The 21,623-nt window shown below is 45.0% G+C and overlaps 3 protein-coding genes and 1 pseudogene across 3 annotated transcripts; 2 read left to right on the plus strand and 2 right to left on the minus strand.

Annotated features, from left to right (window-relative positions):
• Positions 1-5,014: 5,014 nt before the first annotated feature.
• LOC4325173 (protein DELETION OF SUV3 SUPPRESSOR 1(I)) lies at positions 5,015-7,607 on the minus strand. The gene is made up of 3 exons (XM_015772271.3): positions 7,542-7,607; positions 7,303-7,423; positions 5,015-5,351 (listed from the first exon to the last, which is right to left on the minus strand). Exons 2-3 carry the CDS (start codon positions 7,397-7,399, stop codon positions 5,218-5,220), a joined length of 231 nt encoding a protein of 76 aa, XP_015627757.1. The 5' UTR covers positions 7,400-7,423; positions 7,542-7,607; the 3' UTR covers positions 5,015-5,217.
• A 1,463-nt stretch (positions 7,608-9,070) lies between these two features.
• On the plus strand, positions 9,071-9,955 carry LOC4325174 (uncharacterized). Its single transcript, XM_015778278.3, has one exon. It carries the CDS (start codon positions 9,155-9,157, stop codon positions 9,728-9,730), a length of 576 nt encoding a protein of 191 aa, XP_015633764.1. The 5' UTR covers positions 9,071-9,154; the 3' UTR covers positions 9,731-9,955.
• A 1,189-nt stretch (positions 9,956-11,144) lies between these two features.
• LOC112938624 (protein FAR1-RELATED SEQUENCE 5-like) lies at positions 11,145-14,176 on the minus strand (annotated as a pseudogene).
• A 4,226-nt stretch (positions 14,177-18,402) lies between these two features.
• Positions 18,403-20,338, plus strand: LOC4325175 (uncharacterized). The gene has a single exon (XM_015777848.3). The coding sequence runs from the start codon at positions 18,455-18,457 to the stop codon at positions 20,066-20,068; it is 1,614 nt and encodes a 537-aa protein (XP_015633334.1). The 5' UTR covers positions 18,403-18,454; the 3' UTR covers positions 20,069-20,338.
• Positions 20,339-21,623: the final 1,285 nt, after the last annotated feature.

The raw sequence follows: 21,623 nt of genomic DNA on the forward strand, positions 1-21,623 counted from the left end.
CGGTTTTTCCCGGGTTGATTGCATGGCTGATCTTTAAACTAGACCGGACTAGCGGTTCAATCGGTTTTTCCCAGGTTGATTGCATGGCCGATCTTTAAACTGGACCAGACCGGCTGAGCCCCTAGTTCCGGTTTTTTTCCGGTCGGACCTTTAAACTGGACCGGACCGGCTGAGCCCCTGGTTCCGATTTTTTCCGGTAGGACCGGCGGTCCTAATAACTATGGTTGTCGCTAACTTTGTGAATTCTGCGACATATATATATATATATATATATATATATATATATATATATATATATATATATAAATTACTATCTAATATCAACTGATTCTCATCACTTAGCAAACTAATATCAACTGATTCTCATCAAACTAATATCTTCTTCCCCAACTGATTCTCATCTAAAATTATATTACTAACTGAGAGGACCACATTATTCTCCTCCATAATCATGGCTTAGGTTCCCCAACTGATTCTCATCTAATCGGACCACATTATTCTCCTCCACAACTGATTCTCATCTAAAATTGAATTACTAACTGAGAGGACCACATTATTCTCCTCCATAATCATGGCTTAGGTACGTGGAGCCACCGGTGTACAACCAAATTTTATTGATATCATTTTATTTATATTTTTACTGAACGTTATAACTCATGATCAACCATGGCTTAGGTACGTGGAGCCACCGGTGCACAACCAAATTTTATTGATATCTTTACTGAACATTATAACTCATGATCAACCATCGTGATAGCAAGTTACTTCTGCCCATCAAACGTTGCCAGGTTAGCTTCCTCGCATCGTCTTTCTCATGTCGTATTTCTTCACCTGCGTGCTTTGTCATCTATAAGTAACTACGTACTAGAGCATCGACAGTTGATTTGCGCGGACCATGGCTGTGATGGCAGCATTGCTTAGTCTACTGCTTGATGAGATTATGGAGCAGATTCAATTAGGAGAAACATAGATTTTTATTATTAGCATGCGCCATTGATTGTGGTACTACTACAAATTACTATCTAACCTTTCATTTTTATGTTCAAGTTAATACCTGGCCCACATTTTTAAATACCTCCATGTTGGTTTTGACGATAGATTCTCTTATCTATCGTCATATTGAAAGTAATCAACGGCTGTCATGCCTCCCAAGCACCTTAGAAATCTCTAGACATAACCAGTAGGGGGGCCTAGGCCCCCACTTAACGGCCGCCATGCCTCCCAAGCACCTTAGAAAACTATATAGAGATAACCAGTAGGGGGCCTAGCCCCCACTTAACTTTGCAGCGAATGTGTCTTTTTTTTTCTTTTTTTTTTTGAAGGGATGTTTTTGGCACTTCTTCGCATAGTAGTGATTATACGAATCACTACGCTCTAGTTCGTAAAAGGGTAGTAGTGATTATAGAGATCACCAGTAGGGGCCTGGGCCCTATTTAATTTTGCAGCGAATGTGGACAAATGCCCGCGCGTGCATGTGGTCAGCTAGGCTATAAATACGCCATGGCCTCACCGTGTTCCCTCGCAACCAACCAAACAAATCTTGTTTTTTATCAAGATTGAGCTAACTGTGTCTGTGATGCTCACCATGTTCCCTCGCAACCAACCAAACATCAAAGATTGAGTTCCCTCGCAACCAAGATTGAGTCCTCGCAACCCACCAAACAACTGTGTCTGCGATGGGGAGAGGGAAGTTAGTGTTTGCTTCCTTTGGGTTCAAGAGTCGAATGTGCCTGTGATGAGCGCCTGTGATAGGGAGAGGGAAATCAGTTTTGCTTCCTTTGGGTTTAAGAGGCCTATGATGGGGAGAGGAAAGTCAGCATTTGCTTCCTTTGGGTTTAAGAGCAATGGCAGCGAATGTGCCTGTGATGAGCGCCTGTGATAGGGAGAGGGAAGTCAGTTTTGCTTCCTTTGGGTTAAAAGAGCAACGGCAGCGAATGTGCTTATGGAATGTGCCTATGATGGAGTGCTTCCTTTGGGTTCAAGAGCAACGGCAGCGAATGTGCTTATGGAATGTGCCTATAATAGAGAGGGAAGTCGGTGTTTGCTTACTTTGGGTTCAAGAGCAATGGCAGCGAATGTGGACAAATGCCCGTGCGTGCGTGTGGTCAGCTAGGCTATAAATACGTATGGCCTCGCTGTGTCGCCTCGCAACCAACCAAACAAATCTGGTTTCTGATCAAGATTGAGCTAGCTATACCTGTGATGGGGAGAGGGAAGTCGGTGTTTGCTTCCAAAAACCTTTGGTTCAAGAGCAACGGTAGCAGCAATGGTGTAAGGAAGGATGAGGCGGCGGCGGCGAAGAGGGAGCAGCAGAGGTGATGGGGGAGAGGGAAGTTCGGTGTTTGCTTCCAAAGACCTTTGGGTTTAAGAGCAATGGCAACGAATGTGGACAAATGCCCGCGCGTGCATGTGGTTGGCTAGGCTATAGGCCATGTCCCCTCACAACCAACCAAACAAATCTTGTTTGTGAGCTAGTTGTGCCTGTGATGGGGAGAGAGAAGTCAGTGTTTGCTTTCAAAATACCTTTGTTCAGAAGCAACGACAGCGGAGAGGTAGCAGTAGAGGTACTACGGCCACCAACAACAGGAAGTACTACGACCACCAGCAGCAGGAAGAGGGAGAACGACGACGAAGGTACGGTCAAGCGACTACGATGACGCCAACTACTACGGGGCTGTAGTGGTACGCCAAGCGTGACATCGACCGGGCCTCCGAGTTCATCGACAGGGTGCACCGCGGGATGCTCACCGACGCCAGCGGTGAGCAAGACGGATAGCCGGCCACGGCTAGCTGGCGGCGGTGGCGGAGAGGGAGCAGCAGAGGTACTACGGCCACCAGCAGCAGGAACGGGGGAGGACGACGACGAAAGTGCGGCCGAGCGACTACGATGACGACAACTACTACGGACGGTAGTGGTACGCCGAGCGTGACATCAACCGGAGGGCCTCTGAGTTCATCGACAGGGTGCACCGCGGGATGCTCGCCGACACCGGCGGTGAGCAAGACGGATAGCCGGCCGCGGCTAGCTGGCCGGCATGTGTTAGTCCGTAGTGGTACGCCGAGCGTGACATCGACCGGAAGGCCTCCGAGTTCATCAACAGGTACACCGAAGGATGCTCGCCGGCGCACTACGACGACAACAACTACTACGGGCGGTAATGGTACGCTGAGCGTGACATCGATCGGAGGGCCTCCAAGTTCATCGACAGGGTGCACCACGGGATGCTCGCCGGCGCCGGCGGCGAGCAAGACAGATAGCCGGGCACGGCTAGCTAGCCGACATGTGTTAGTCCGTAGTGGTACGCCGAGCGTGACATCGACCAGATAGCCTCTGAGTTCATCGATACATGATTGTTCTTAATTTGATTAATCTAGCTAGTGTGGAATGGCGCGCATTATTAATGTCGGATATACATTATTAATGTCGGATATGATTGCGTGTTTGTTTACTCTCAAGCTTGGATTGGTTTTTTTCCATTGTTCTTTAGTACTGTTTGTATACTTGTACTATAGCTCGTGTCCTCCCTATTCATATCAACTTGCGTTGAATAAAAATCAGAAATTGCATGATACCGTGAATCAAAAAAAATATCACCTCTGATCACATGTGCATTGTGCCCCAGAGCGCACTGTCTTAATCGATAAACTTACGCAGGTCCCAGCAGAGTCATATATAATCTGGGACAGATCTAGAGTGTAACAAATGAAGGCCCACTCTTGTAACAAATGAGGGCCCACTCTAGCTGGCCGGCATGTGTTAGTCCGTAGTGGTACGCCGAGCGTGACATCGACCGGAAGGCCTCCGAGTTCATCAACAGGTACACCGAAGGATGCTCGCCGGCGCACTACGACGACAACAACTACTACGGGCGGTAATGGTACGCTGAGCGTGACATCGATCGGAGGGCCTCCAAGTTCATCGACAGGGTGCACCATGGGATGCTCGCCGGCGCCGGCGGCGAGCAAGACAGATAGCCGGGCACGACTAGCTAGCCGACATGTGTTAGTCCGTAGTGGTACGCCGAGCGTGACATCGACCAGATAGCCTCTGAGTTCATCGATACATGATTGTTCTTAATTTGATTAATCTAGCTAGTGTGGAATGCCGCGCATTATTAATGTCGGATATACATTATTAATGTCGGATATGATTGCGTGTTTGTTTACTCTCAAGCTTGGATTGGTTTTTTTTTCCATTGTTCTTTAGTACTGTTTGTATACTTGTAGTATAGCTCGTGTCCTCCCTATTCATATCAACTTGCGTGGAATAAAAATCAGAAATTGCATGATACCGTGAATCAAAAAAAATATCACCTCTGATCACATGTGCATTGTGCCCCAGAGCGCACTGTCTTAATCGATAAACTTACGCAGGTCCCAGCAGGGTCATATATAATCTGGTACAGATCTAGAGTGTAACAAATGAAGGCCCACTCTTGTAACAAATGAGGGCCCACTCAATTTTGAAGGCCCACTCTTGTAACAAATAAGGGCCCACTCAATTTTGCAGCGAATGTGGACAAATACCCCCTTAGACATCAGCGAATGTGGACAAATACCCCCTTAGACATCGCCCAGCAAATACCTATATGGGATCATCCCAAAAAATATAACTTCATCCCTAAACCAAACATATGCCAGGTAAACGTGCTCTTCATCCCTAAACCAAAACCAAACATATGCCAGCAGCAAACATCTATATGGGATCATCCCAAAAAATATAACTTCATCCCTAAACCAAACATATGCCAGGTAAACGAGCTCTTCATCCCTAAACCAAAACCAAAACATATGCCAGGTAAACGAGCTCTTCATCCCTAAACCAAAACCAAACATATGCCAGGTAGACGAGCTCTTAGAGTTGCCGGTAATAACTGTTGCACCAAGAAACATCTTCTCGACTCAAACAGTCTCAACACAACAGGCCAAAAAAAAAAAATCCCATCTTGCATCAGACGACCTGGATTTGACCAACAGGGACAACGCTTATTAGCCCCGATTTTCGAACTCGAAGTTACCAACAATAGAGAACCATATTTTTTCCACCAACTTGGTTTTAACCCTTTCACAAATTAAATTTGATCGCAGGTTTCAGCACACAAGTAGGAGTATAGTAGGAACATTGCAGGTTGAGAAAGCAATGGGGCACAAAGGGTACAAAAGTGCCTGACCCAGCATAGGTGCTACAGCTAAACATAACTGGGAAAAAAAAGTAGTTCAGATCTTCTGGGTGTTGCATTCCTCCAGCTCCTTCCTCAGCTGAAGCGAGAAGTCGTCATTGACGTCGTCATCATCCCAATCATCCTCCCATTGCTGGATGGCCTCATCACCATCCTCCTTGTCATCCCATTCTACAAAATATAAGAAAGCAGGAAGAATGGGTAAGTGCAAGCCTTACATAATAACATTGTAGCACCAGATCCACAACTTCACCCTAGGATCGCATATTGCTTGCAGAAGAATGTACAAAATGGGGGAAACAGATTGCAACACAGAAGTGACAGCCGCATGCCAAAAATCAAAGTGTGAAGCACAACTTGCTGACCATAAGGCACTGTAAAGAATAAATCAAAATGCTAAACTCAACTTCAAGAAAGTAGCTATTACCACCATATAGAGAGGAAGCCAATAGAAACATCCTAAAACTATAGAAGTTTTTTTTTCCCTGTGAACCATACAGACAGTTGCCCAATATGAGATGTTATAGCTCAATACATGGAAGAAGCACCAAACAATAAGTTTGTGCCAAATCATATAACCCCGTGATGTCACAAAATATTAGGTTATCTGCTCATTTTAAATAGAAGAAAACACACCACATATAGTACAATGTGCATAAAAAATCCAACACATAAATGACAAAAGAAGTGGAAACCTCTACGTTGTTTGGTAGCCACTAAATCATACATAGGGCCTGTTTAGTTTTGCCATTTTGGATCCAAACACTAGTAGCAAAAGTTGGCAATTTGGCATTTGTCATTTGCTAGCCCAAGGTAGCAAATTTTGCCAAGAAGTGCTCCGGGACCACGCTCTCTCTCTCTAGTGCTAAAATGGCAAAACTCTAGGATGCATCTAAACACCAACTCCATGCCAAATCTTTTGCCATTTGCCATTCCAAATGGATCTAAACAGGCCCATAAGCACAAATCACAAGAAGGGTTTTAATGGAAGAAAAGCCATGATAATAAGGTAACAAGAAGAGCAGTTCCCAGTAAGGGGAAGGTAGTCTGTACATTTCCATTTCGCTTAAAAATAAAACCATTAATAGTAGCACAAGCTAGAAGTCCTTATCTCATTCATATGTTGAGTACATATCTCCTTTTCTCTACTCGATAAACCATGGACAAAAAGCGATAAAATCTTCTATCCGTTAAATCACTATAGACCCTAAGAGGCTAGGACAACATAGAGCGTGCTTTCAGAACAGCTTCTTTGCAGGCTAGTGCCCAAGCGTACTGGTAGTGGTAGGGGTGCAATAGCTGGCTCCAACACTGCCACCCCCATTTGCAGGTGGCAACAGGACTGGAACCAACCTTGGTAATGTAATGGCCTCCATCACAATTCATGGACTAGTTGCCTCGAAGAGAGAGAGAAGATATCATGTGTTCCTAGAGGAGGAAGGGAGCAGGTATGGACTAGGATAATTACAAAAATAAATTGGGATGCCTATCATGAAAAGGTTTAAAGACAAAATTTTGGTCTAAAAACTAAACTACAAATTATTGTTCAATGGACTTGCAAAAGAACACAAAATTTCATCAACTGCTCACAATTGTTATGATTCACCTCAACAGGCAGCACCAATGGAAACATTTTCGGTCATATGCCCCTACACTTAAAAATCTTAGGGGTTTATCATTCTAAATTTCTACATTCTAATATGTGAATCTTTACACTATATGCCAGTGAGAGGAAGAAACCGGTACAGATACGAAAGCACACAAGGCACAGGTCACAATTGTCGCAAGCAAGCGAGCATGAATTAACTCGATAAGGAAAACAACAATACCAAAAGCAAACCAACTTAGAACATACATTGCATTATGCGAAACTAAAAGAGCACAGATTTTCCCCAAAAAAAGTAATAGAATCCACCAGATCGCACGAGATAGCAGGCCGCACGGTCTCCTGACCAACCAAACCAACTCGCCCAAACCGAAGGTCTCGGCCACGAACGCAACCTGCGGCGAATCGGCGTCGCTTCCCCCACCCTAGAGAACGCAAACAGTACCACGGCGATTCGACTCGACGATAGGTTGGGGGAGGGATAGGTCATAGGAGGGAGCCGCGGGCCGCGCATACCTTGGTCGATCTCAAACTCCTCGAACTCGTCGTCGTCCTCGAGGAGGTCCATCTTGGCCGCCTCCGCCTTCGCGTCCGCCGGCGCCGCCGCCGCCATCACCCTCTGCCGCTGCTGCTACACCTGCAAGGACGCGGCCGAACGGATCGGAAATCGTGAGCGATTCGTGCAATCGTGCGCGCGGGAGGAGGAGGAGGAAGAGGAATAGGAGGGATCGAGCGGGAGAGGGAGCGGCGCCCACCTGAATCGCGTCGCGCGCGGGTGGAAACCCTAGATTTTTGGAGGCGGTTTGTTCTTCTTCGGGTGCGAAGTGCGGTGGCGGCTTGGGTGAGTAGAAACGGTGGCGTCAAACCGACTTCCGCGAGGTCGGAGTAGCCGAGTAGGAGTCGTTCAGGATTTCAAATTTCTTTCGCCCTCTGTTGTTATTTTTCAAACTGCTAATATGTTTTGTATAAAAAATTTCTAAATGAAAGTTACTTTAAAATATCAAATAAATCTTCCTTTCATCAAATTTGTAAAGATTAAAACTCAAATAAGCATATGATAATGACTTTCTTGTGTACGTGTTCTTACTTACTCCCTCTGTTTCACAATGTAAACCATTCTAGCATTTCTCACATTCATATCGATGTTAATGAATCTAGATATGAATATGGAAAATGCTAGAATGACTTACATTGTGAAAAGGAGGAAGTAATATTCTTCTTCATCAGGTTCGTTCGAATAGGGTCTTCTACATGTTATTTTCTTTCGTTCACAAATAATCTGATATGGATAAATTTGCTCGAAGGTAAAAAAAATTGATGTTGAAAAAATATGTAAGACTTTAATTCTTTTATAATAGATGAACCCTAAGTTTTGTTATAGAACTGTTACCTCGTATTCTAGCGATTGTGTGAAATTTATAGAAGTAGGATAACCATTCAACAGTATTCATGGTTTAAAAAAACATGCGGTAACCGTATGGTTACCACTGTTATCGTGTACGGTTATCTTTTCAGTTTTTAAAACTATGGTATATCTCGCGGCAACCGCCAAACCGTAGGGTGGCGGTAACCACCCAAAAAAACAGTTTGGAAACCCTGGTAGTATCTATCTATACTCTACCTATCTTTTTGTATTTTTTTTATTTTTTTTAGCGAAACACAAGTTCATTTGTATTGTGTTTCGCTAAAAAAATAAAAAATAGAGAAAGATAGGTAGAGTATCTGGAGGTCTATCAAATCTATATGTGGAGAACGGAAAAAAAAAACCAAAGTTGGGAATTCCAAACATTGGACATCTAACCAGGTCGACTATTCGATTTGATCTTTTCTTTAAAAGAAAAACCCTCAATTTTGGGTTTAGGATCTATTTTGAGACTATGTAAGGTGATGCTCTAACAATGAAAACAATAAAGAAACCCCTAAAATTAATCCTAATAATATCGAATTTCATAATTTTTAAAATAATTTTAGACCAAAAATGACATAGAGCGTAAAATCCGCATGAATTTCATCAACCCATCAGCCTATCACGGACTCACTGGCGAGCGGGCCAATGCGCGGACCAGGCCGCCCCCCGCCGCGGCCCACCGTACGCAACCTGTCACGTGGGCCCCACACCTCCGCCTCCCCACCCCCAAGTGTGAACGCGCCCCGCTTCTCCGGAAACTAGCCGTTGGGGCGCCGCCGCCGCGCCGCGCCGGAAAGCTGCCCCATCCACGCAACCCTGCAGCAACGGTCACTAAACCAATCCCTTATATACTCCCCACCGCGCCGCCTCCTCCTCCTCCTCCCTCTCTCTCTCTCTCTCTCTTCTCGAAGCGCCTCCACCGATCTCGAATTCTCTCGATCCAGGCAAGGAGGGAGGAGGATGGCGAGGGGCGAGAACAACACCGGCGCGCACGGCAGCGGCAACGTGCCTCCTCCCGCCACCGCCGCGTCCACGGCGGCGGGGACGGCGGCCGCGTCCGGGAAGCAGCAGGCGCGGGGGGCGGGGGCGGAGGGGCAGTCGGTGGTGCGGCGGCTGCAGTCGGAGCTGATGGCGCTGATGATGGGCGGCGACCCGGGCGTGTCCGCGTTCCCGGAGGGGGACAACATCTTCAGCTGGGTGGGCACCATCGCCGGGTCCGCCGCGACGGCGTACGAGGGCACCTCCTACCGCCTCTCCCTCGCCTTCCCCGGCGAGTACCCGTACAAGCCGCCCAAGGTGAGGTTCGAAACCCCCTGCTTCCACCCAAACGTGGACGCCCACGGCAACATCTGCCTCGACATCCTCCAGGACAAGTGGTCCTCCGCCTACGACGTCCGCACCATCCTCCTCTCCATCCAGAGCCTCCTCGGCGAGCCCAACAACGACTCCCCCCTCAACACCCAGGCCGCCGCCCTCTGGCCTAACCAGGACGAGTTCAGGAAGATGGTCGAGAAGCTCTACAAGCCCACCGCGTAGAAGTTGGTGGCGCCTTCGCCCGGCGATCTGATCTGGCCTTCTCACCTTGAATCGATGATGATTCGAATGCGATTGTTGTGCGAGTCGGATTGGAACTGTTCGATCTGTAATTTTTTTTTGTTGGTTGTTTGAATGATTCATTTGTTTCGATGTAAGAGTGCTTGCCGTCGACAAGATGTGGTCATACTGGAATTTATATATGAGAAACAAATTCAAACGGATTAATGTTTTTCTTCAAAAAATTTAAATTAGTCCAGTACGTGAAAAGGGAAATTCCATTTAGGATCCTGCAATTTTGACACCGATGTTGTCCAACTTGGTTCTGTAATTGCTCCCTTGTGCTCCTTCGATGTTAACCAGCATAAGGTTTGACAACGATTCATACAGGTAAATATAATTAAGCATAAGCCTTGGCAGAACAGCAGCAAAATGGTGTTCAAGCTTAACTTCAAAAATCTTGGAGAGTTCTTTTAGCGAGGTTGCTGATCCAGTTATAAACTTGCCAAATCATTTTCCACAGGCACCCATTCAAAATTCACACCGAGTATGATATATTGGACAGCCATGTCAAAACTCTTATTTTCAAAACCATCAGAGTGTTCCCTTTCCTGTTCCCTGCCATGTGTCAGCTCCTAATTGGTTGGGGTTTTTCTGATGGGCCTCTATGCTTTGCGCTCCTTTTTAATACTTACGGCCGTTAACGCCAGTTTCGTTTTCCACGCAAACGGCATGGAGTCTCACTTTTCTCTCTCTAATAATTCTACTCAGCTTCTCTCTAGTTTGTTTATCACTTGAGCTAGTATAAGCAAAACGAATCAAAAATTCCCCACATTTTCTCCATCAACCAAGCCTCATCGAGCACGGGTGGTCCAGGCATGAGCACTCACGCCGCCGGCCGCCGGATTGAGCTGCTTGTGGCGAAAACAGCGCGCGGTCGCACCGCTGGATTCCGCTGCTTGTGGTCAACAGGAGGAGCACAAGCGTCGCCACACGCGAGCATACCACTGCCTGTGATCTAGCTGCATCAAGTGCATGAGCTTGGATATTGGGTAAGGAATCCATCCTTTGTTGTTGCATGCCTTTTTTTCTCCAGATCTATTCATTTTGTTACAACTTGTGAATGCTATGGATGTTTTAGATAGTAGTATTTTATTTGGCCTGAAGATGATTTCTGCCTATTTCAATGCTCATTTGCATGTCACCTATTGTAGATCTGACAAAAAAACACATTGCCTTTGGAAAAGTTGCATACTGCAAACGAGTAGAACAATAGTGGGGCTCCACATGTGAACTATAAGTAAACTAGATCACTGAAGTGTATATTTCAGTAAATTGAAAATATAAAATGTTTCTGTGCAAAATAGAAATAAATACTACGTTGAGACACGATACTGCAAGTAGAAATAAATATAGCGTTTGCGAAAAGAAATGAATACTGCAAGTAGATCAATTGAACAGATTGTATAAATCAGTGTCAAATTGTTGAATTGACCTCCCTTGCTGGTGCAACCCTTGATTTTCTGGAGTCATTAAGACATGAGTAGGATTTGAAGTTGATGCATCCAAAGCAGCATAGTACCGTGAGACATGTAAAAATGCTTGGTCATTGGGAACCTCTAGATTACCCTAGGACAAGAAAAATAAGCGTAAGAATGGTCAGTCATGAAACCAAGAGCATGCAATTTTGGAGATAAATTATGTGAGCAATATACCAGTACTGTAGCATATGGCTGTGGCTGCATCTCTGTCACAGGTTGAAGTTCTAGTACCTCGGCTGGGGAGTCTTCATTCTTCTTCTTTTTCCTTTTCTGAGATGATTTCTCTAAGCCACCGATAGGTCTAGCTGAACCACGAATTTCCTTTCTCTTGAGCTTAATGCCTTTTGGTTTACTAGCCATCTGATTTTCTTTCGCAACTAGAAAAGAGAAAGTTCAGACTTGGATAATTTATATTGTCATATGACTAATAATTATTGTATAGAAAACAAACCTTGTGGGGAAGGGGAGCTGTCTAAATCTGGATCACCTCTGATTTTCAAGAAGTTCTCTATATCTTCTGCCAATTTTTCGGCACAATTAGTAGACATGGAGTATGTTTCTTCAGATTTTGCAGCTCGACAAGCTATTTTAACAAACATTTTGCACAATGAGGAGTACCGATATGATAACTTAATTATAGGATCATCATGCATATTGCTACTGCCACTTATATGTAGTACTTTTGCATCAATTGTCCATCTTTTTAATATATACTGTTGCGGGACTGATTTGATATTGTTGATGTCAAGTATTTTTCAGTGCATGAGAGCACAGGATGCCGACGAATTCGAACTTCTTGCAACTGCACTTAACAGTAGATTCCAACGGTGAGAATTTAACAACATGTTCATGATTCTTTCCACTAACCTTTATTTTGTACACCTTTTCTGCATCAACATCACCGCAGTAGAATATGTCACAATTCAAAGTCTGCATTACTTCTTCCTCAAATCTCTTATAGACTGCTGGAGTATAAACTTCTGCCACATCTCTTAGTATTCTCAACTCCGCCTTTAGCTTCAGTGTACTCTGTGTTGCTTTGAAATCACATCTTACCTCTTCGTATCTTTTATCTCCTACCAATCTGTCAAAGTGCTAAAAAAAAGTAAGCATGTCATACTTTACACTAATGTAACCCTTTAATTCATTATTCAAGCTTTCATTCCTTTGTGTGGTACTCATATCAGCAGAAAATGTATTTCGCCCATATACTAGTGCCCATTGGTGCCTTTTATCAAAAAGCCGTCGCAACCATGTATTTTGCTGCAGCTCATATTTGTCAAGTAGTTGGTTCCATGCATGTATAAATTCTTCTTCCTCTTCTTGATCATATATGCAGTTCTGAAAGTCAGCATTAAATTTCTTATAGTCCTTAACACACCCAGCAAGGTGCTTGCAAGCATTCTGATTCATATGCCACACACATATCCGATGATGAGTTCCTTTAAATACTATTTTGATTGCTTTAGCCATGGCTGCATCTTCATCTGTAAAAATTGTTTTTGGCTTCTTCCCCGACATAACATTTAGAAAAGTATTAAATAACCAAACAAAACTATTAGCGGTCTCATCGTATAGAAGCGTAGCACCAAAAACAGTAGTCTTCTTATGATTATTCACTCCTACAAGCAAACCAAAAGGACGTCCATCATCCAATTTTCTATATGTTGTGTCAAAGCAAACAACATCACAAAAATCTTCATAGTCAGAAACCATTTTAGAGTCAGCCCAGAAAATGTTTGTTATTAAATCATCCTCATCAACCTGAATAGAATAGAAAAACTTGACATCTTCTGATGCTTTCTTCTCCATATATTCCAAAACTCCTCCGGTATCACCTTGTTTTGTCTGCAGTGATCTCTTTGAGTATAACTTATTCTTCATGTCAACACGAGTAAAGCCGAGATTCTCAAATCCACATGCTTGTTTTGCCATCAAATCAATGGCTGCTTTAGTAGAAATCCCTACAGATTTTGCGACTTCAACACTTGCAACCTGAGCTTCATTTATCTTCCTTTGTGATCTTAACTGATGAGCCTGGCTTTTTGTTGCAAGATTATGACTATGTTCAGGCATAAAGTGGTAGACAGAATATAATCCATCTATGAGACTTATCTTCATACATGCTTGACACTTGCATCGAGTTTCTGGCCTACTAAAACTATCACCATACCCTGCAGCTTCTGCTCTCTTATCAATACCTCTAGTACCTATTATTTCAATGAACCAACTGAAATAAAATAACTCTAATTAAATGTTAATGTAAATACTAGAAATGAAGAAAATACCTTGACGAGAACAACAAAATGTCATGTTTTTAATAATTTTAGTATGTCCCACATGATGATAGCTGCTTCTTCTAATGCTGAAACCTTTTTCACCAGCATAAGCATTGTATAAGTCATAAGCTTCTTGTTCGGAGTTAAATTTCATTCCGACCTTTGGCACCTTGTCTTCCATAGATTTGGTTGCATCAGAAGTTCCATTTTTTCCTTGATCCTGATTTTATTGGGTGGTATTATTACCCATACAAATGCAAAAAAAAAAAAGAAGATCAATAAAATTGACATTTCAGTGGTTCCTATGCACATACACTTGATTGGAATTATGAGAGTTGTCCAATGAGACAATTCAACTTAGATCCAAATAATTTAACAAAGTGTAAAGGAGAACAAATAGATCTTACATCTTCTAATTGATTTCTTCCTAGGCCATCGGGTGGATCCTTGGATTCATCAAGGTTTCTGAATGTTGGCGCCGAAGTATCATCCAAGATGCCATCCGATGGATCCTTGGATTCATCAAGGTCTCCGAATGTTGGCGCCGAAGGATCATCCAAAATGCTAGTCGTTCCTGCATTCTGCAATTGTGATGGCACTGATACATGAATGGGAAATTCATCTGCCATGGTGCCAAGATTTGGCGGAGGCTTGTATTATTGTGGAGTAGCAATATGTGGATTTTAAGATAAAATAGTTGTGTAGTCTTGCGTATTAACCAGCTCAGTTATTTCTCCCCGCCACCAATTTTATTGGTTTGCCGCCATTTTTCTGTTAACGTCCTTAAATTACGTTGTTTCCACCTTAATCCTGATGTTAATCCTGATGTGACACAGAACGGCCGTTAACACCGTAGACGGAAAAAGGAGCGCAAGGCATAGAGGCCCACCAGAAAAACCCCAACCAATTAGGAGCTGACACATGGAAGGGAACAGTAAAGGGAACACAACACAGCAACAGGGAAGCCGCATCCTCAAATCAGGGGCTATACATAAAGATATACGGCAGACAACATCTAGAATCACTTGCTAATTGCTAGTATGTTCACAACAGGAACAACAAAGGCCAAACGAGAAACATCCAGGGGTCTTGACCTAGTTCGAAGTCTCATATCTTCTAATTATTTAATATTAGTAGTCTGTTCTCTAATATTCGTGTTTTTTTTCAAAGGCCAAACGAAAGGATAAATAAAGGCCTCATGCCACTTCTAAAACAAGTTAGTTTCAATCCACTATCTAGTAGAAGTCCGGTATATTGGAGATGTAATCGATAGTGCAATAGTAAAGGGTGTGTAGTTTCAACCCAAGGTCTTATATTCAATTCGCAACACGCTCACAATTTCTTCTTAAAAAAATATTTGAACGAACGTCTCTTCCTTCAAATCTCTTTTCTTTTTTTTTTACCTCTGAAACCCAAACTAAGCTTCCCAGTTGAGCTTAGCCTTGTCTGAGAATGTGTGTCGATAGTGCAATAATAAGGGGTGTGTAGTTTCAACCCCAAGGTCTCGTATTCAATTCGCAACACGCTCACAATTTCTTCTTAAAAAAATGTTTGAACGGACGTCTCTTCTTTCAAATCTTTTTTTTATTTTTTTTACCTCTGAAACCCAAACTAAGCTTCCCAGTTGAGCTTAGCCTTTTCTGAGAGAGGAGTTTTACGGTACATTATACTTGCAATATATACTATACTTGCAGTATAAATAATCTAACGGTGTGGATTCATCCGATCTTTTTTTTACAGTATAAATTGTGAAGGGTATATTTGTCTTTCCATATTTTTTGCGGGGGATATTTTTGTATTTTCGCGTTCTATTCTTTAGTCAGATCCGGATAGTGAGAAAGGGACTCGTCCCATGCGCTACTGCCGCCGCCGACAGCCACCGCGTCGCGCCCCGGCCCGCTCGCCGCTGACAGCCACCATGATCAAGCGCCGCCACACTCGCATGCTATCACGTATGGGGAGAGAGGAAGGGGAAGCAGCACAGAGCACTGGAGCAGCAACATCAGCTCTGCAGTTGCTGTGTGTCTCTGAGATAGTTGAACGAGTGTTGGTGATTCTTCAGAGTTCAGGCTAGCGTGCAAGATGGAGGTAGATGTGTGTCGTTAATGGCTTACGGCATCTGAACTACGATGTACTGAATACTGTTTCAATTGGAAGGAATCGCTCTGCCTCCACGCGCGCTCGTCCGTCGACAATCGATTCGCCGCCACGCACAATGTATTCCGAAGAAGCGCTGCTGCTCTAGCCGAACGTACTACGAGATCCAGAACTAATACCAACTAAACAACCCGTCCGAGATTAACTCCGGGTGCAAATAAATCTCAAATTCAAATTACTAAACAGCCATTTCTATATTTTTCACGAATACCAAACTTACCCTATATACTTACAGTAGAATTCTACTGTAAAAGTTCTCTTCCGAGAACGCGCGATATCTGCTGAAAGAATACAGGACACATCGCCGTGCTGAATTTTACAGTCCTGTCCAGGGTGCCCAACGAGGAGTACTCGTATCATCATTCACCGCCACCAGGTTGGTCTACCCATGTCAGAGTGAACTGTAGCCTACAACAGTTTGAAAATTTCAGGCCGTGTTTAGTTTTTCCTCTATTCTAACTTTTCATTACATTATATTACATCAAAAACTTTCCTACACACATAGACTGTGTTTAGGTCACACTGAAGTTTGGAAGTTTAGTTGAAATTGGTACGATGTGATAGAAAAATTATGTGTGTGTGAAGAGAAAATTGCATATCTACCATTATATAAGATTGGCTTCGCAGAAATACCATCACTTACATCGGCTTCGCTAGAATACCACTCCCAACTAGAACGGCTTCGCCAAAATGCCATTTTGGACAAAAATGGCCCTGGTTCTTCTCCCTTCCTCCAATGCCGGAGGAGCTCGTCGGCAGCCACCGGTGCCACCTTGCCGGCGACGATGGGGGCGCTGCCCTCCTCGTCGTCCCCACCTTTTCATCCTGCCCGTCATGCTAGGAGGAGGCCTCAGCCGACATCATCAACATGGGGATGAACTCATCGGCGACGGAGGCGGGGTGGACGAACTCTCCGGCGATGGGGGTGACGCGTTGAGGTGCGGTGGAAGAACACGTTGAGGATGGGGGCGGTGCGTCGAGGCGGTAGATGAACTCGCCGGCGATGGGGACAATTCGTCGAATTCGCCGGCGATGGGGGCGGCGCAGCTAGGTGAGGCGAACAAACTCGCCGGAGAAGAGCACCGTCGTCCGCTCCTCATCTCACCCGCCGCTACCGCGCCGCGCGCCATTGCCGTTTGCTCGTGCCGGAGGTGGAAGAGACAGATGCAGGGTCATTTTCGTCCAAAATGGCATTTTGGCGAAGCCGTTCTAGTTGGGAGTGATATTCTAGCGAAGCCGATTTAAGCAATGGTATTTCTGCGAAGCCAATCTTATGCGATGGTAGATATGCAATTTTCTCGTGTGTGAAAGGTTTGATGTGATGGAAAGTTGGAGGTTTGGAAAAAAACTTTGGAACTAAACATGGACATAAACTTCCAACTTTTTTTCTAAACTCCCAATTTTCTTTAAACTTTCAACTTTTTCCAGGAACTAAACACACCCTCAGTTAGAAATGTAATTGGTTCCTTACGCTTGATTATGATCGTTACAAATCAAATGTTCTAACAGTATGGTTTTTTTAAGGGAATTCTAACAGTATGGTAAAAGGGTTCGGAGTTATAAATCCTGAACTGAAAACATTGGTGACATGACCCTCAGGTTCTGCATCCAACATGTAACTACGGGCCTATTTAGATTCCCTGGCAAAATTTTACACCCTATCATATCGAATGTTTGGACGCATGCATAGAATATTAAATATAAACGAAAAAAAACTAATTACATAGATTGCATGCAAATTGCGAGACGGATCTTTTAAGTCTAATTGCGCTATAATTTGACAATGTGGTGCTACAGTAAACAATTACTAATGATGGGATTAATTAGGCTTAATAAATTCATCTCACGGTTTACAGGTGAATTATGTAATTTGTTTTGTTATTAAACTATGTTTAATACTTCAAATGTGTGTTCGTATATCCGATGTGACACGCCAAAATTTTACACCCTGGATCTAAACACAGCATACACTGTATAGGCTAGTATACAAGTTCTGCTACAAACGACTGAGCTCCAAAGAGGGATGCAGATCGTCTGCGGTACTCTATGTGTAGTACTGCAGAGGATCTCAATTGTCCAAAGAGATATGTACATGCTCTCTAAAGAGATACAATATGCATCATTCTAGACAGAGATATTAAAGCTGTACCGCTCTACGGTGTACCTGTGTCTATCCAAAATCAGATCACTGGGTTTAGCTGAGTCTGACAATTACTATCTCCGTTTCAAATTATAAGCCATAAGCTGCTTTAATTTTTCATAATCAAACTTCTTTAAATTTGATTAAATTTATAAAAAAGTAATTTAAGATTTTCATGTACTCCGTATTTCAGGACATCCAAGTTTTTTTTTTAAAAAAATACAAGATTTCAAATTTGGAGATGATCCACTCATCCTCCATATAGGTAGGCAAAAAAACCAAATAATATTTGAGTGGATCTATACCCGCAAGGTAGGCAAAGCTCCACACAAACGGAGTCCACCTTGGCCCAGATTGGCACCAAACCGACCAGCCTCTACCCCCTCTCCACCTTCCACTACTCACCACTGGTGGATCCTACCCTCTCGCTGAAATCTGGGGCCCACCCTACCTGGTCCCACACGTCATCGTCACGTACTCCAGGCTCTAGCCTAGTAGTAGGACGCTGCGGATCTACCCCGATTTATCCCGACGGCCACGCCACCCCACCTCTCCTCCGCCGCCTTCCACCCTCTCTCTCGAGAGCCCAGATCCAAATCCGAGCGAGCCGATGAATTTCTTCAGCTCCGTCCTCTCCGCCGCCGGCGTCGGCGGCGACGAGCACGAGGAGGAGCGGGGAGAGGGGGAGGAAGCCGCGGCGGAGCAGGGGGAGGAGGGGGAGGCGGAGTCCGGCGGCGGGTGGAGCTTCGGTGGGCTGATCAAGACGTTGGCGGAGGAGATCGATGTGCGGCCGCGCGACGAGCAGGAGGCGGAGGAGGGCGGGGAGGAGGTGGCGGAGGGGAAGGGGGAGGTCGAGGAGGAGGCTGATGCGGGCGGCGGGTGGATCTTCGGCGGGCTGATCAAGACGTTGGCGGAGGAGATAGAGGAGCAGCGGAAGGTGAACAGCCAGCTGGAAGCCGAGGAGGAGGCGGCGGCTGCTGCTGCTGCGGCTGCCGCGGCGGCGGCGGAAGAGGAGGGAGGGGAAACCGCGGGTTCGGGCGACGGCGGGGAGTGGAGCTTCGGGGGCCTGATCCAGACGTTCGCGACGCGGTCGGAGTCGGTGCTCGAGGGCTACCGCCGCGACATCCAGGACCTCGGCTCGGGCCTCCGCCTCGAGACGGCAACCCTCCGCGCCGCCGCCGCACGGGCCGCCGCGGCGTTCCCCGGCGCGCTCGAGGCCGGCGCGTCCGCCGCCTCCAACAGGCTCGAGTCCGTCGGCCAGGCAGTCGACGACCTCGGCGCCGCCGCCGCCGTCCTCCTCTCCCACGCCAACGAGGCCCTCCGATCCGTCGACGCCGACGGCGAGGATGGCGCCGGTGACGGCTCCTCCCATCCCTCCGACTCCGCCTCCGCCTCCGGCGCCTCCTGGCGCGCGTCATTGCCGTCCAAGAAGTACACCCGTTTCGAGGCGCAGGTGCTCGCGCTGCGCGCCGACCCTGCCACCTTCACCGAGGAGCCGGAGGATGCCGATGGGTTCGCTAAGTGGCGGGATGCGTTCAGAATCGATGAGAGGAAAGAGGAGATCGAGGGGGTGCTGAAGGAGAGCCCCGGGCTGGAGAGCTTCGTAGAGAGGCTTGTGCCATCGGTGGTAGACTATGACATGTTCTGGTGCCGGTATTTCTTCGCCGTCGATAAGCTCAGACAAGCCGAGGATGTCCGCACCAAGCTTGTGACCAGGGCAATGTCAAAGGAGGATGAGGAAGAGCTCAGCTGGGATGTCGATGATGATGATGAGGATGACGACAATGGTGATCACAAGGAAGGTGCCAACACCGTAGTGAATAAGAAAGAAGAGCAAATTGAGGAGCCTGTTAGCCACAAAACAGAGGATGATAAACAAGGAGCGGATACACCTGATGTTTCAGAGGACAAGAAGACTACTCTGGCAGCTGAGAAGGATGGCAATGGCGAATCCAAGGATGAAGTAGCAGCACCAAAGTCGAGCAATGACATGGGGCGAGAAGAGAAAATCGACTCGTCTAAGGAGAGTGAATTCTCAGCGGCATCTCCTCCATCTGCACAGGAGGAAGATCTTAGCTGGGAGGAGATCGAAGATGTTGGTGATGAAGATGAGAAGAAAAAACCGATTCCACGGTCAAGCCCTCCTAGCAAAGCTGAGGATATCAGAAAACGATTTAGTTCTGTCGAAGATGATGAAGAGCTGAGTTGGGATATTGATGAGTGAAAAAACCTCTGCATCACTTAATTTAGTGGTCTGAAAGTTGTCAGCTTAAAATGTTATCACACTTTTTTCCACTTTGGTGTCAATTGGGATTTCCACAGTGCTGGTTGACATATGATGTGAATATTGGATGGTCACTAGTCATTCAAATTCAATGGGGTTGTTTGTTTGATTACTGCCCCTGTAAAATTTTCAATAGAATGGTAGGGTTCTTCTGTTATGAACTTACGATTGGTAATTTGATTTCACATAGTGCCTACTTTTCTTCTTGAAGACAGCCTAGTGCTTTTCTTGCTGGTCAAATACTCATGGATTCAATGGATATCCATTTTGATTGATTATGATACCCTATTTAAAACACTTGCTCATAAATCAACTCATGCATTGTCATCATAGTTCATCAATAACTGGAGAATATATGCCTCAACTCATCAAATGCTTGAAGGCATTGGGTACTGGGGAGTATGGTTTATAAAGCCAATACTTGCACTGAAATTGCCACCTGCTGTCTTCCTTGGTCTTGTTTTCTTCTCTTCAATTTGACTTTGCTATAGCTGATATATGGATATAGCTATGTCTTTCTTCCTTTTGGTACAACAGTGTGAAATTGTACTGAATAAAGACTGAACTGCATGATGACTCATGACTTGCATCTATTTGTTGTATAGTTGTAGGTGCATTTTAAACATTTTTTTTAAATATCCTCATTTGGATTGATTTTCTCTTTTGGCCTATAACTCAACCCTGAAAGAGAGACAGTGAACCGCCTTTTCATTTTCTTTTATTACAGTAACCCTTTCACCTTTGTTTCCCGAGACCTGTTTCCCGAGAAAATATGATTTCTGAAAAGACCTTACGCTATAGCTGCATTTTTGTGTTCTTTGTTCCGAACTCCTCTAGACATAACGACCAATATTAAAAAATGAATTAGTCGTAAATACGAACACCTGTAATCTAAGACTTATTAGAGCAGGTACAATAAGGCGGTAGATGCTGGCGATAGGATGACTATGTAAGCGTTAATGCTTAGCTGGAGGTGAAAAAGGTGGTGAGAGAGATTAAGCTGGAGGTGAAAAAGGTGGCGATAGGATGACCATGACCATGTCAGCGTTAATGCTTAGCTGGAGGTGAAAAAATGTGGTGAGAGAGATTAAGCTGAAGGTGAAAAAGGTGGTGAGAGAGATTAAGCGGGCGACTAATTAGTCGCTAGCCGCTTACACTATCTAAGGCAATTGCATTTAACTGTTGTTGGCTGCATGCTATGGCAACGTAAGAAGCTGGGTGGGGTCACCCTCATTCTACCGCATGCATAAGGTGGTGAGAGAGATTAAGCTGGAGGTGAAAAAGGTGGTGAGAGAGATTAAGCGGGCGACTAATTAGTTGCTAGTTGCTCACACTATCCAAGGCAATTGCATTTAGCTGTTGTTGGCTGCATACTATGGCAACGCAAGAAGCTGGGTGGGGTCACCCTCATTCTACCGCATGCATTTGTTCATGGTTGATGGGAATTGTGTAGCAATAGAAGATACTTTCTCCGTTTCATAATGTAAGTCATTCT

The sequence above is a fragment of the Oryza sativa genome, chromosome 1, assembly GCF_034140825.1.
Source record: "Oryza sativa Japonica Group chromosome 1, ASM3414082v1".
Lineage (NCBI taxonomy): Eukaryota > Viridiplantae > Streptophyta > Magnoliopsida > Poales > Poaceae > Oryza > Oryza sativa.

Excerpts from the sequence above, each read along its gene's own strand:
- LOC4325175 (XM_015777848.3), top strand. The coding sequence starts at position 18,455 with ATGAATTTCTTCAGCTCCGTCCTCTCCGCCGCCGGCGTCGGCGGCGAC.
- LOC4325173 (XM_015772271.3), bottom strand. The coding sequence starts at position 7,399 with ATGGCGGCGGCGGCGCCGGCGGACGCGAAGGCGGAGGCGGCCAAGATG. Across the intron at positions 5,352-7,302 it reads GGAGTTTGAGATCGACCAAG|AATGGGATGACAAGGAGGAT; the intron begins GTATGCGCGGCC and ends TATATTTTGTAG.
- LOC4325174 (XM_015778278.3), top strand. The coding sequence starts at position 9,155 with ATGGCGAGGGGCGAGAACAACACCGGCGCGCACGGCAGCGGCAACGTG.